General features: G+C 31.8%; 1 protein-coding gene across 1 annotated transcript; it reads right to left on the bottom strand.

The window, feature by feature from the left end:
• Positions 1-1384: 1384 nt before the first annotated feature.
• On the bottom strand, positions 1385-5849 carry LOTGIDRAFT_136948 (hypothetical protein; the record flags this gene model as incomplete). The annotated part of the gene is made up of 12 exons (XM_009047340.1): positions 1385-1504; positions 1796-1873; positions 2214-2418; positions 2649-2824; positions 3037-3168; positions 3546-3641; positions 3816-3987; positions 4318-4448; positions 4635-4719; positions 4966-5135; positions 5355-5420; positions 5772-5849. Coding segments are annotated over 12 exons (1509 nt in total), but the record flags the coding sequence as incomplete, so codon positions are not given.
• Between the last annotated feature and the right edge of the window lie 8327 nt (positions 5850-14176).

Genomic DNA, 14176 nt, shown 5'->3' with positions numbered 1-14176 from the left:
TGAAGATTTTGTAGATGAAGTTTTATTGATTTTAAGATCCGGTTTGAAAATTTTGTTTTCTGGCACAAATTGGTGAATTTTAGGTTGACTGATTTCTTTTTCAGATGTTTTCTTTTTGAGTTTTTCTGGTGATTTCGAACGCGGTTCATGTTTTGGGACTAGAGGTTTTTGTTGACTAGGGTTGCTAATATCGATATTTGTTTTACGATTCGAGGTCGTAGCAAGAATAGAATCGTTTGGATCATAACCTGGGGGTGAATCCTGTTTTAATGATATCACTGGAGGTTCGTATCGTTTACTCGGGGTGTGAACTGGCTTACCATCAACCAGAATAGACGAAGGGCGTTTCTCTTTACGGTTAAATATTGGTTTCATTGGAATTCTGCAAAAAATAGTGAAGAAATTATGACAACTCTAACATTGTTAAGACAGACAGAAAGAAAAGGATAACAACTTGGGTCCTTTCTACCAGCTGGTCCTTGGCAAAACCGATTGATCATTCCCAGATTATCATTACACATTAACAGATGGGTCGGCTGGAATTATGAGTGAAGATGACTTATTTAACATCACAAGACGGTCATATGCCAGCTGAGATTAGCCACCATTTGTTAAGATATAACCTAGCAAATGATGTCATAAAGATTTCAACACTCTAGCTGTCTGCTCTACAACTCTTCCTCAATTATACATTTTAAAAACCAAATCAATATCAAGAACCAGGCTATTGAATCATGTCATGTCCATTCAATAAACCTCGAAAAACAATGAGATATCTTACTCTCTTTTTCTATCACTTAAAGTATGTTTAGATAAAATGTTTTACTGTACCTGCAGGTATAATCAGGCATGTTTTTCCAGACTTTTTGTAAACGTTTTCGATAGAAAAAGGCCAGGAATATTATAACACATAATAACAATATTAGAAAAAATACCAACAGACCAATTAGTAATTCTTTATTTACTGAAATAAAATAGAAATATGATTAGATATATTAAAACAGAACCTGAAACATGTTGTTACTCAGAGTTTCACATGAAGATAGTGCTCAATACATCAATTAGAGTGATATAGAAATATTATATTATTACAGAACCTGAAACATGTTGTTACTCAGAGTTTCACATGAAGATAGTGTTCAATACATCAATTAGAGTGATATAGAAATATTATTTTATTACAGAACCTGAAACATGTTGTTACTCAGAGTTTCACATGAAGATAGTGCTCAATACCTCAATTAGAGTGATATAGAAATATTATTATTATTCAGAGTTTCACGCTCTGTGATCTTCAGACAACTTTAATCAGCCAATCTAAGAAAATTTCACCAAACTATTTCTGAGTTGACTAAACAACAATTGATAAAAGATTAAAATAATTCTACCTACCTTGTTCATTACTGGCCTGTCCACTGTCAACACTACCCCCAAACCCTGGTTTATCACAGAGAGGAGGGGCGTACCCTATATCACAGTGACAGTTACCTCGACTGTTACATACCTAGATAGAAAACATCAAAATAATATATAACGTCCTACTGTGAAAATATCATTAGCTCTTACCAATATTTTGCCAATATGTTGTTTTGGATTTCGGGTTTTGTTTTACAGTTCAGATTGTTAGTACTTGGTTTATATAGGAATAAAGATCTGCACTGGGCTGACCATCATAAGCACTGGCCATGGCATACTCAATACTTGGGCCTACATAAGACATAGGGGCTAGTATTGACTTGCGACCTGTCAGTAGGACTGGAAGCAGAATATAAACAATATAAGATTATCTACTTACACCATGATTAGCACAGTTAGTAGAACAATCAGTAATAGGTAGTTTAGCTAATGGTACACATTTATGGTTCACACAGATCTATAATTAATAACAAAATTATTCAATGAATTGATGAGATCTGTTTCAATCTGATGAAGAAATTGGAGTGTTTTTTGATGATGATGAATGTGATGGTTTAAAATGTCGACCAAATGATGGCAGATTTCCTGTCAGGAGTGAAGTTTCAAGACTGTGTGTCAAAGTCTTTTAACCCTTTTTGCTTCCTTACAACAATTTGAAGCCCCTTGTTCCTGCTCACATCACCCACCAAAAACAAAGTTATGAGATCATTACCTTAACCAAAGTCACTGCTTTTTAAAATCTTTCAAAGTTTTACTACAAGTTGGGAACCAGTAACCTTAGAGAACTTTTTCCTTACCTTCTCATCTTCACATTTGGCCCCATCAGGAACCATTCCAGGATCTGGCATATCGATTCCAACATCCAACATGGCCGATCGACAGACATACTGAGTATTACCAACTGTTAGAAAGGAGGCTCTCATAGTATGAGCTAGAGAATCTCTCCAGAACATCAATTTCTCGTTTAGATGAACACAGTGTAATAACCCACACATTACATCCCTGGGGGTGACAAAAAAAACATATTATTATTAGTTATTCTAGACTTCTTCAGTAAATAATAAAAATAAATTAGCCTAACTATCCTGATGAGGACTGTCTATCCAAAACAACATGAAATAATCTTGATTCAATTTAAAAGAACTTACTTGTTTCTTTCCAGCCGAATCCTATGAGCTCTTGTCAATAAAGTATTATTGGGTTGAATATTTAAAAGGAAATAAAGAACTTACTCTTTATGACATCTTGTATAATAACTTCTAGTCCAGTTATAGCCACAGTTACCATCGTGTGTTCCCTGCATATTGAGATTCTGATAACAGATAGGATCAGAGGCACGCCCAGTAGTTCCCCACAGTAGTTTACATTGTTTACTATGAGTATTACATTGTCCTTGATAACAATACGACTGAAAATATACAACAGGTGAATTTACTCCAGGGAAATAATTTTATATTTGGTGGAGATAAGAAAAGTGACTGTGTATCTGTTTGAACATGGATACAATGAAAACATCAAACAGGGGTAAAAAAAGAGCTGTAATCAAAAGACAAAATATTGCATTCTTTACCCCTATTTTAAACAGTATAAGATAAGATTATATTTTATTATCAAACTAACCTGGCTCTCTCCACAAGTCAAACCATTTTTCTTATAAACATCATCAGGACAGTATTCCATAGTTCCATTACAGAATTCAGGTAGATCACATTCTCCTACTGGCGCTCGACACAATACAGCAGAGTCTCTATACTGAATTAAATTAATATAATAATATATCTTAGATTGAAATGAAATAGGTCTTGTGTTCTAGTTTTCTTCTATTTGGGCTGGATACCCAAAACACCCTTCTCTTTTCTTTGTTTTCTAAATGTTTATTGATATTAAACTTGTTATTATCAGTCTCATTGTTTACAGACATTGGATTGTCTTTCGTTATCAGTCCTTTCTTAAAATTCAACATTTCATCAGCAGATAGTTTATTTGAAATATTAAATCAGTATATTCCGAATAAATAAATCTTTCCTTTCCTCTACTTTATCAGTATTTCCAGGTCAACCATTTTTCTTCAAATATTTGTAAAATTATAATCACTTTATGTTATATTTTAAAATAATTTCAGTTCTTACCTTACAAGTCTCGAGATTACAACATCTTCCTGTTCCACATTGAGCCTGGGGTATTAACTGACAGGTGGTAGAATTACAACATCTATTAGTACAATCCTAAAATAATATAAACAGATTGATAGATATAGTACACCACCTTAAATTAACAGCTAAAATTTCACAACAAAAGATGGTGATTAATAACCTTATAGTAGAATAACTATAACTAACAGCTAAATTCTCTTAAATACAACTGAGTAACAACTGCAAAAAAACAGCCAAAAACTTTACCTGAGGAAGTCCACAATCACAAGTTTCTCCTTCCTCTACTAAACCATTTCCACAGACTGGTCCTTTATAGATATACTCTGGTTTATTACGTAGACAATAATCCATACCAATTTCAAACGATTCACGTAGAGCACTGATAGAACATGATGACCATTTAGTAGGACTTGTCATTCTGTAATATAATATAATTTATAAAATAAACTAAACTTGTATTAAAATCTCATACACTGTATCCTGTCTTATCTTATACAACTTTCATGACTGTATTAATCTTAACACAATATAATCTGTTCTATCAGCCTAAAACCTCTCATATAAACAATAAACCTGTTAACAGATGATAACTTAAATCTTTAAATTTACAAATTACATCACTCAAAATCAGTCACGTTACTGTAAAATAATTTTACTAAACCCTTCGTTTATACAAAACAAAAACAGTGAATGGTTATTTCATTATTAATAAGTTAAGAGTTGTAATAATATTTATAAAATAACCTACCCACTTGTAGCAGCCATAATACATTTACTCTCTGAACATCGACACACAGAATCATTATCATGTTCCATACCAAAACTATGACCCAGTTCATGAGCTACAGTTGTAGCTAGAGTAGTTAATCCATCATAATCCTATTAAATATAACAATATCATTGATACAGGGATGTTAATTAACATTTATTAACCAGTCATGTCTGACAACAGATCTGTTAATTATAAGTTATTACTGATAAGGGTATATCATCTCTCATCTCTATTGTGTATATTAATAAATTCAGATAAAATGATAAAAACAATGTAAGACAATGTATACTTACATAGTTAACTCCCCCTGAATATTGAAAGGTACAAATTCTTCCTTTGATAGCTTTACCTACCACCCCTTCATCAAATTTAGTACCACTATAATTAATAGATATATATATAATACAAATAACATTAATACAGGAACTGTCATAATATTTACACTATCCGAATAAAAACAGACAGTTAGTTGTGAGAACTCTCATTAAGGGTTGATTAAATCAAATACCAATTAATGACTTAATAATTTATGTGGACTCTCTGAAAGATATGATGATGAATAATGTCTGTCTGTCGCAATATTACTGTGGTATTTATTTATTAAAATAATCTAGTAATACTTACGTAATAAGTTGTGCGTTATCATTAATATGGAATGGATTGATTCTTTCTCGACGATAACGTAAGAAGTTTTCTAGGGTGACATCAGGACTTTTAGTTATAACTATTTTATCTCTAGATTCCCAGATCTCCACCCCAACTAGAGCTACGTAAATATTCAGTGGACGATACAACTTAAAAATAGAATTTTTTTCATATTTCAATAAAAACTTTTTGCTATATGCAAATCATGCTTAAATGTCATAAGATGAGACCAAGACTCACTTTATCCAAATAGCTTCATATGAGACGATGAATTTCCACCAAACAATTAATCTTTGCGAGGGTTGCCTGTAATCTACAAATCATAATTAATGTTTGTTTTTAAAGTAGAAATATAGAATTGAACTTACCCGACTAACAATATTAACTATATCTTGTGATTTTTTTATAACTTCACTACTATTATGGTTCAGAGTCTACAAACAATTATCATTTTATTGAATTATATTATAAAACATGACATTCTTGATAAAAATTCCACTTAAAGAAATCACTCTAATCAGCCAAAACTTTCTTTCTTCTGTAATATTGTTATAATGTGGTCTAGAGATATTAAGTTATTAAAGAGTTATCTCCCATATTATAGTGATTAATAGCCTGAATATAGATAATAGTCAGAATTCAGAACTCTCAGTCAATTACAGAATATTTGACAGGATTAATATTAACTGACATTGTTAAAGAGAGAAATTGTCATTTTATAGATCAATCTTTCTGACTAGAGACTGACAACAAGGAACAAGATAGATTTGAGAAAGAATATTAACACTCACTGTGCTTCTATCATTAACTAAATATAATTCTACAAATCTAGTATTTTCATTGCCATCATACGGTCCCCGGATTGGAACTTCTGGTACACTTCTTTTTCTTCTCTAAAATATAAATATGGGTATTGGTAAAAATAAAACAATTACCAAAATGAATTAAACATAATCACACTATTATAATTATATTCCACAAAATTCTTATATAATATACATAGCCCAGCTAATATCTCTCTCTGATCATCCACAGATACTGGTAGTCAACTTGGTACTAACACCATATTCTCTGTTATAATATTCATATATAAAAATAAAAACCCAGCAAACTAATAGCCTTTTCTCTCCCAGTCTTCCCCCTACCACTCTACAGTATCTTAGTTTTAGTTTTTATACCCAGGGCTTTTAAACAGACACCAACCCCCTACCACTCTACTGTCTGTTCCCCCTACCAATCTACTGTCTGTTCCCCCAACCACTCTACTGTCTGTTCCCCCTACCACTCTACTGTCTGTTCCCCCTACCACTCTACTGTCTGTTAGTTTTAGTTTTTATACTAACCTGGGAATGTTGTTGATGTCCCTGATGATAAAATCTTGTGTGGGGATGACCATGATCATTTCCTAGAGAAAAAACAAAATAAACCCTATCAGAATATTTAAATAACATAGAGACATGCAGGAATCTATATCTCCTCTGTCTGGAGTTCGTTATAAGATGTAAACAACTGGTTTGTGGTTAGATATTAAGATACTATAAACACTGTATATTGATCAAAGTAATCAAGCTTATTGTACAAGAAATTTTTAAAATACAAGGACTGGAAATCTCAGGGTTTCAGGCTATAATTATTTATATTTTCTGGGCCTGTTTAACAGTTATTTGGCCCCTAAATAATAATCTTTGAAGCCCAGTTTTCATCTGAATCCTGCCATAAATAGATTACAAATGAATCCCTATCATTAAAATTAACAGAAACATACCACATTTAAAGGCATCAGTACGTTGATCTAGATCTCTATAAATACGATGAATTCCATGCTGGTTTTCTATATGATATGTATTAATACTGTCTGATACCAGTCCTGTATATACTCCCTGACAGGTTGACATGGCAACCAGACTATCAACAGAGCCTCGTATAGTACCATGATAATAACAATGATTGGAGATCTGAAATAAAATAAGATCAAAATTTAGGCAGGTTCAAATTTCCCATAGACTATGAATGTAACCTGTAACTTAGCTTCATACAACAGCTTAATAAATCAATATTCTTTCATAAAGAAATCTCTTCTGAAACACTTTGATTTAAATTCAACAGTTTGGGTACCTTCATTCATACTTGTTACACCTGAACCTCTCAGGAACTCTGTGAGATTTGGATTAACAAATCAAACCTACCTTAGGTTTATGTTGATGAACACCAGTAGAATGATGACGTTTTTCTACATACGACTTGGAAAACAAATCTCTGGAAATAATAGACAACAAGGTTTTACAAAGTGAAACAATGTTTGACTAATTCTGTGTGCTGCCTGACTCATTCACTCAATTGTTTGATCTGACAACATTCATTAGAGAGTTGTGTTCATCAAGTCAATTCAATGAAATGAAACTATAGTAGAATTAGCACAGAATATAATTTTACAGGTACTTACTTATTTTGTTGTAAATCTAAAATAAAACTTCTACCAAAAGCTTTGAAATAAACTGTCACATTTTCTATATGTTTACCCTGAAACATCAAATAAAATAACCTATCTTAATAACAGTCATATACCAATAGAGATTGGCAGCACCATGCAGTGTACAATAAGGGAATTATTGGCACAAGTATTATCTATTATTGTTCCAATCAGAACTACAAGAAACTATTTTGATGTCAGTGCCTCTGTTTCACCTGTTAAAGAAGAATAGGAAGACGTACCTGTTGTAAAGTAAACGTTATTTGATGTTTATTATAAAATAACAAGGGGGAAATACTCTCGTAGGTTTTAAATGATTTACTTCCAGGGAAACTATCAATCTTCTCGTATAGCAATCTTTTTTCTGAAAATATAAACAAATGATTACAACAGCCAACATTACATCTTAGTCTAAAGCTAAAACATGTTTTCACTTTTCTCTGACTGTTGGGCTAATGAAGACAGCCTAAACCATGTAGTATGCAATGAGGGACATTTGCTGAAGAGAGCGGAGAGAAGCATTGGTCTAATCTTTTTTTATTTTTAACTGTCCAGGAATCTTTAACATGCACCACCTGTAGCATACAGGGCTTAAGTCTATAGTGTAATATGACTGACAAGACTTTTTGCCAAACAAAAAAAACAAGAATAACATCAAAGATGAAACTGATGTTTATTTCTGTTGTTTCTATCTGACCATTGTAAACATGTTTTTAACCCTACAAAAATACCTAATGAAACTGATGTTTATTTCTGTTGTTTCTATCTGACAATTGTAAACATGTTTTTAACCCTACAAAAATACCTAATGAAACTGATGTTTATTTCTGTTGTTTCTATCTGACCATTGTAAACATGTTTTTAACCCTACAAAAATACCTAATGAAACTGATGTTTATTTCTGTTGTTTCTATCTGACAATTGTAAACATGTTTTTAACCCTACAAAAATACCTAATGAAACTGATGTTTATTTCTGTTGTTTCTATCTGACCATTGTAAACATGTTTTTAACCCTACAAAAATACCTAATGAAACTGATGTTTATTTCTGTTGTTTCTATCTGACCATTGTAAACATGTTTTTAACCCTACAAAAATACCTAATGAAACTGATGTTTATTTCTGTTGTTTCTATCTGACAATTGTAAACATGTTTTTAACCCTACAAAAATACCTAATGAAACTGATGTTTATTTCTGTTGTTTCTATCTGACCATTGTAAACATGTTTTTAACCCTACAAGAAAACAATAAAAATAGTGTACAGTAAAATACCTAATGAAACTGATGTTTAGAAGCAATAATAAAAAGATGTTTAGATGTTACATCCAACCCACCTAGTAAACAGTATTAGTGTAAAATATCCTAAATGGTTTTTGTTGTTTTGAGTGGGAAATATAAACATGTTTTTAAAGAAGAGAAAGAGAGAAACCACCTGTTAGACTATTAATAATTAAAGGGAAGTAACCTGACACTGTGTGGACGACTAATTAGTGGTGAGATATTGATAATCATATAGTTACTGTTTTTTTCTTTCAATAATCAATAGAAGGCCAAATTATCTCTTATTTTCTCTTTTTCTAATAAATCTTCTTTCTTTATTCTTAATAAGGTATCACATCCAAAATACTAAGTCAAAGTTAAAAAAAACGGGTAAAATCAAATGAAACCAGTCATTTTCTGACACCAATCTCTTTCAAGGTTAAATTATCTTTTGCTATCAACAAATCTTGTTCCTTATATTTTTTTTTATTATTTAGAACCTAATAATCATTCATCACAACTTTCATATATATATCTATTCAAAATAAAATATTTCAGTCCAAATAACCAACTAACAGAGAAAATCAAATGAAACCATAGCCACTTTCTGATACCAATCTCTTCAATAATCAATGGAAGGTCAAATTATCTGGTATTTTCTCTTTCTAATAACATATTTTATTTTTACCATATCATCACAATAAAAAAACTAACAAAGTTCAATGATATCCAGTCTTAAAATGTACATCAATTAGGTAAACATAAAATATAACCATTAATCATTTCTTAAATCCACGGCCAATGCATATGTGATGTAATCTGTTATTCTGATGTTTTAAGATTCCAGAAAGACTGAAATTGTGTTGAGAATTTAAAGTAATCTCATCCCTTCAGACTTTTACAGATAGACCATATCTAAAATTTACAGTCCTGGAGGTAACAAATAGAAGAATTATATTTTGTTTTGTTTTGTGAAATGACTCATTAAAATACAATTTAAAACTTGATAATCGTCAATATGACTCTAAAGTTGTTTCTATGACAAATCATTCTAGAATTTAATAACCATTATAATAATGATAATATTCAGATAAAATTATCTAAAACACAAGTTGGGTTATCAGAATATGATATAGTTTGTTTTGATTTCACCAACTGTTTAATCTCACTTTGTTCAGGACTGGGCTATAAATGGTTAAATTTCCAAAAAGCATGATATCAATCTTTTAAAATAATATTGAAACAGAAATATTCATAATTTTACTCTTTTTGTTTGACTAAAAGTAATCCCAGCAGGACATGAGAGAAACTTTTATTCTAATCTGTAAATATTTATAAAAATCAAAACATCTTGTCATTGATACTAAATGATTCACTGGTAAAACATTCCTATATCAGCTGATATTTCAATATATAAAAAAAAAATAGAGAGAACCTGAAACATGTTGTTACTCAGAGTTTCGGTCTAATTAAAATGAGACTAAACTTTTTTTATTAGCTTTTAGTTTTAATTCAGCCTCATCATTCAGCGTCTCAGGACAGTTGGTCAAGAGTTTTGTTATTAGCTGATATTTCAAATATAGGTTTCTCTAAAATATTACCCTGTATATTGATTTTGTTTTAATATATCATTCATTACAAGTTATGAATATTCATGAGGTGGTACATTGATCTGATATATAGTTGATATGAATTTCATTTGCCAATTAAACTAATCGTTTTGAATGGTAAGAACTCAAATTAATTGTTCAATAATTCGGAATGGGAATCAAATGAAATGAGTTTTATTTCTACTTGTTAGCACATATTTAGACTAATGAGGATGGTAGAGGGGATTAAATAATGTTTTGTGAAAGGGTCCCAGTGTTATGACTAATGAGGATGATAGAGGGGATTAAATAATGTTTTGTGAAAGGGCCCAGTGTTATGACTAATGAAGATGGTAGAGGGGATTAAATAATGTTTTGTGAAAGGGTCCCAGTGTTATGACTAATGGGGATGGTAGAGGGGATTAAATAATGTTTTGTGAAAGGGCCCAGTGTTATGACTAATGAAGATGGTAGAGGGGATTAAATAATGTTTTGTGAAAGGGTCCCAGTGTTATGACTAATGGGGATGGTAGAGGGGATTAAATAATGTTTTGTGAAAGGGTCCCAGTGTTATGACTAATGGGGATGGTAGAGGGGATTAAATAATGTTTTGTGAAAGGGCCCAGTGTTATGACTAATGAGGATGGTAGAGGGGATTAAATAATGTTTTGTGAAAGGGTCCCAGTGTTATGACTAATGAGGATGGTAGAGGGGATTAAATAATGTTTTGTGAAAGGGGCCCAGTGTTATGACTAATGAGGATGGTAGAGGGGATTAAATAATGTTTTGTGAAAGGGCCCAGTGTTATGACTAATGAAGATGGTAGAGGGGATTAAATAATGTTTTGTGAAAGGGCCCAGTGTTATGACTAATGAGGATGGTAGAGGGGATTAAATAATGTTTTGTGAAAGGGGCCCAGTGTTATGACTAATGAGGGTGGTAGAGGGGGTTAAATAATGTTTTGTGAAAGGGGCCCAGTGTTATGACTAATGAGGATGGTATAGGGGATTAAATAATGTTTTGTCAAAGGGCCCAGTGTTATGACTAATGAAGATGGTAGAGGGGATTAAATAATGTTTTGTGAAAGGGGTCCAGTGTTATGATTAATGCCGAGTTGTTGATAATATCACTATATCAATATTCTATACCGTAAAGAATACAGACAGGGTTAACATTATGTAGAAATATTCTACAGTATGAAGACTGGAGTAATAATAAAGATCAGGACAAGTTAATAATAAAGATTGAATTAATAAGACATGAATATTCATAAGATTGGTTGATTAATTAAATAATTAGAGTATAATAGATATTGTAATTAACTTGTTAACCCTCTGTCTGTATTTATTATACAATATTGATATGACACTAGACAATACTGAGTAGGGATAGCTCAGTCAGAACTAAACCAACATCCAGTTCCAGTTTATACCTAGGACATGAAAACAAGCTGAATCAACAAACAAACCAACAACACAGAATCATCCAATTTAAACCAATCCAACTACCAACTACTACAACTACTAACAACTACCTAGTTTGCGGAAGCGAAGGTTAACTTGTCATCTACCAACCAACCAACCAACCATAGCTGAAAATAGCTTGTAATGAAGGTTGAAATCCACTAAGTCAAAATAACTTGAAATTAATATATTTTTTTGTTTGATCCAAATATTTATAATTTAGAGTCAAAATGTCAGTCAAAATATATTCACTGAAACACCAGATGAGGACTTGACATCCCAAGAAATGTGTCTGTAGTAAAAGATGAGCTCAAGTCAATTAGATTGCAGCTAAAAGTAAGATTGGTTTATTTAGGGATAATGGAAGAAGGCAACACCAAGCAGTGTCCAATAAGGTGAATTTTGCTGCTAGAACAGCAGAATCTTTAATGTGCAGTCTTTTTCAATGTATATGTATATATGCTATTTGACAATTGAAGACTGACAATGCCTTACTGTGTACAATCAGTGTAAAGCAAATTAAGAGACAGATTGTTGCTAATTAAATCAATTAGAGAATGTCACTAGGAAAGCTAAAATAATGAATGAACTTAACGACAAGACCTCTACTCAGAAAGTCAACGAGTAATTTCCTGATCTTAGTACATCAAACATTACAGTACAAAGTGACATCTACTTCAATATTGACTAGAGGTATCAATGGTCAAAGTTCTCTTTTATGAAAAAATTAACAAATATTCAAAGAGCAAAAGAATTTTGTTTTGAAACACAAGTGCAAGCTGAAATTCTTGGCTTCTAGTATGACATCTCTCTGATAGTTAATCGATACAGTTGGTCATGTCATAAAACTAATCAAAAATAGTTGAAATACAAGCTGAAATTCCTAAATTCTAATAGACCTTAAGATGTGATCTGACTGATCTCTGATAGTTATTTGATACAGTTGGTGTTAGTACTCATAAGATATGACATGTCCTATGGATACTTTATCAGATTTTGCGACAATTTGCTACAATTAGTAAGATATGTGAGTTTCAATTTTGATATACTTTGTATTTGTCTACGAGACTTGACACCTCAATATTTTACTGTAAGTGGGCTCTGAAATTAGGTTCAAACTTGATAGAAAAATGCTTTAAAGTTATCTTAAGAATTGACCCTACTTCTATTAACATAGCAATAGACAAGCAGGATATCCTAGATATAATGAAGACAAGTCTCTCAGTTTTATTACTCAAAACCTTTCTTGTATAGTTAACAAAGTAAAAACTGACTGTCGATATGTTTTATGTTTGACCAATCCTCCTATTATAGCCTTGTTATCAAACTGATAATCTGTGATTAGACAATCTTCTTCTGTTGCTAGACACAAATATCATTCAACAGTTTCAAAAGTACCCCTCATCCAACCTCACCTAACCTAAGCTACTGGCAATAGGCTTTATAATTTGGCCTAGTACAATAGGCTAGCTTGTTCTTGTGTGTGTATGTGTGCTAGTCAAGTCACACTGTCATTAATTGTCAATAATAACAATAAACATTTTAAAATTTCAATCACTCTTCTAATATAGTCAAAGTTTTCAAGCAATGAAGGATGTGAAAAGCTCCAAAACTCACAAAGATTTGTATAACAATGAAATCTATAATAGGAGCCGACAGGAGGGTGGCATCAAAAAGTCTGGCTCTGGGACTGTCTGAAATAAAATCAGGAATCTGTTGGAATCGATGCAAGCAAAGGATGGTAAAACTCTGAATTCGGACGTTCATTTCAAATTTTCTCCGGGTTTGGAAAGAATGAAAGCTGAACTTTACCTTCTAGAATCTGTTTAGCGTTAACGTCTAATCCAGAAGCCAAAACTAAGAGAGAAAGCGAACAGAATATCATCTCCATTGCTTCATTATGACTGGATTCTATCAGGAGTGGAGATGGTAGTCTCGAATAAAGAGCACAGTTTGTATTGAACGTCAATGGTGGGATGAGACTTGTTAATCGAGTGCGAGTTAACTTCCGGTATTTGACGTCAGGAAACTGAAACCGGTTTAACACGCACCTGTCAGTAAACTGGTTTAGGTTTTCTATTGTTTAACTTCAACCGGCAAATTTGAATGTATTCAGACTATTTTTTTTGTAAAAAATAAAAGAATTAAAACAAATATCTCTATTTTCACAGCTGCAATATTCGGAATTATTTTCTTTGTCTTTTTTTTTAACACATTTTCTTTTCTGTGGTTTGAAATTAAAACACTGGGAGAGAAATGGAAGTTTAAACTTAAAATATTTTTTATTTTAGAAACTGATGGGTTGTAATTTTTGACAATTTATTAGAAATATTTTAATTAATGTGAGGACCATTTATTGTTCACTGAAGTTATCCCATTATTACAAGGGAGTCTTATTTAATTTC

The sequence above is a fragment of the Lottia gigantea genome (assembly GCF_000327385.1).
Source record: "Lottia gigantea unplaced genomic scaffold LOTGIsca_110, whole genome shotgun sequence".
In the NCBI taxonomy this organism is placed as follows: domain Eukaryota; kingdom Metazoa; phylum Mollusca; class Gastropoda; family Lottiidae; genus Lottia; species Lottia gigantea.
This window is presented reverse-complemented; position numbering and strand designations above follow the sequence as displayed.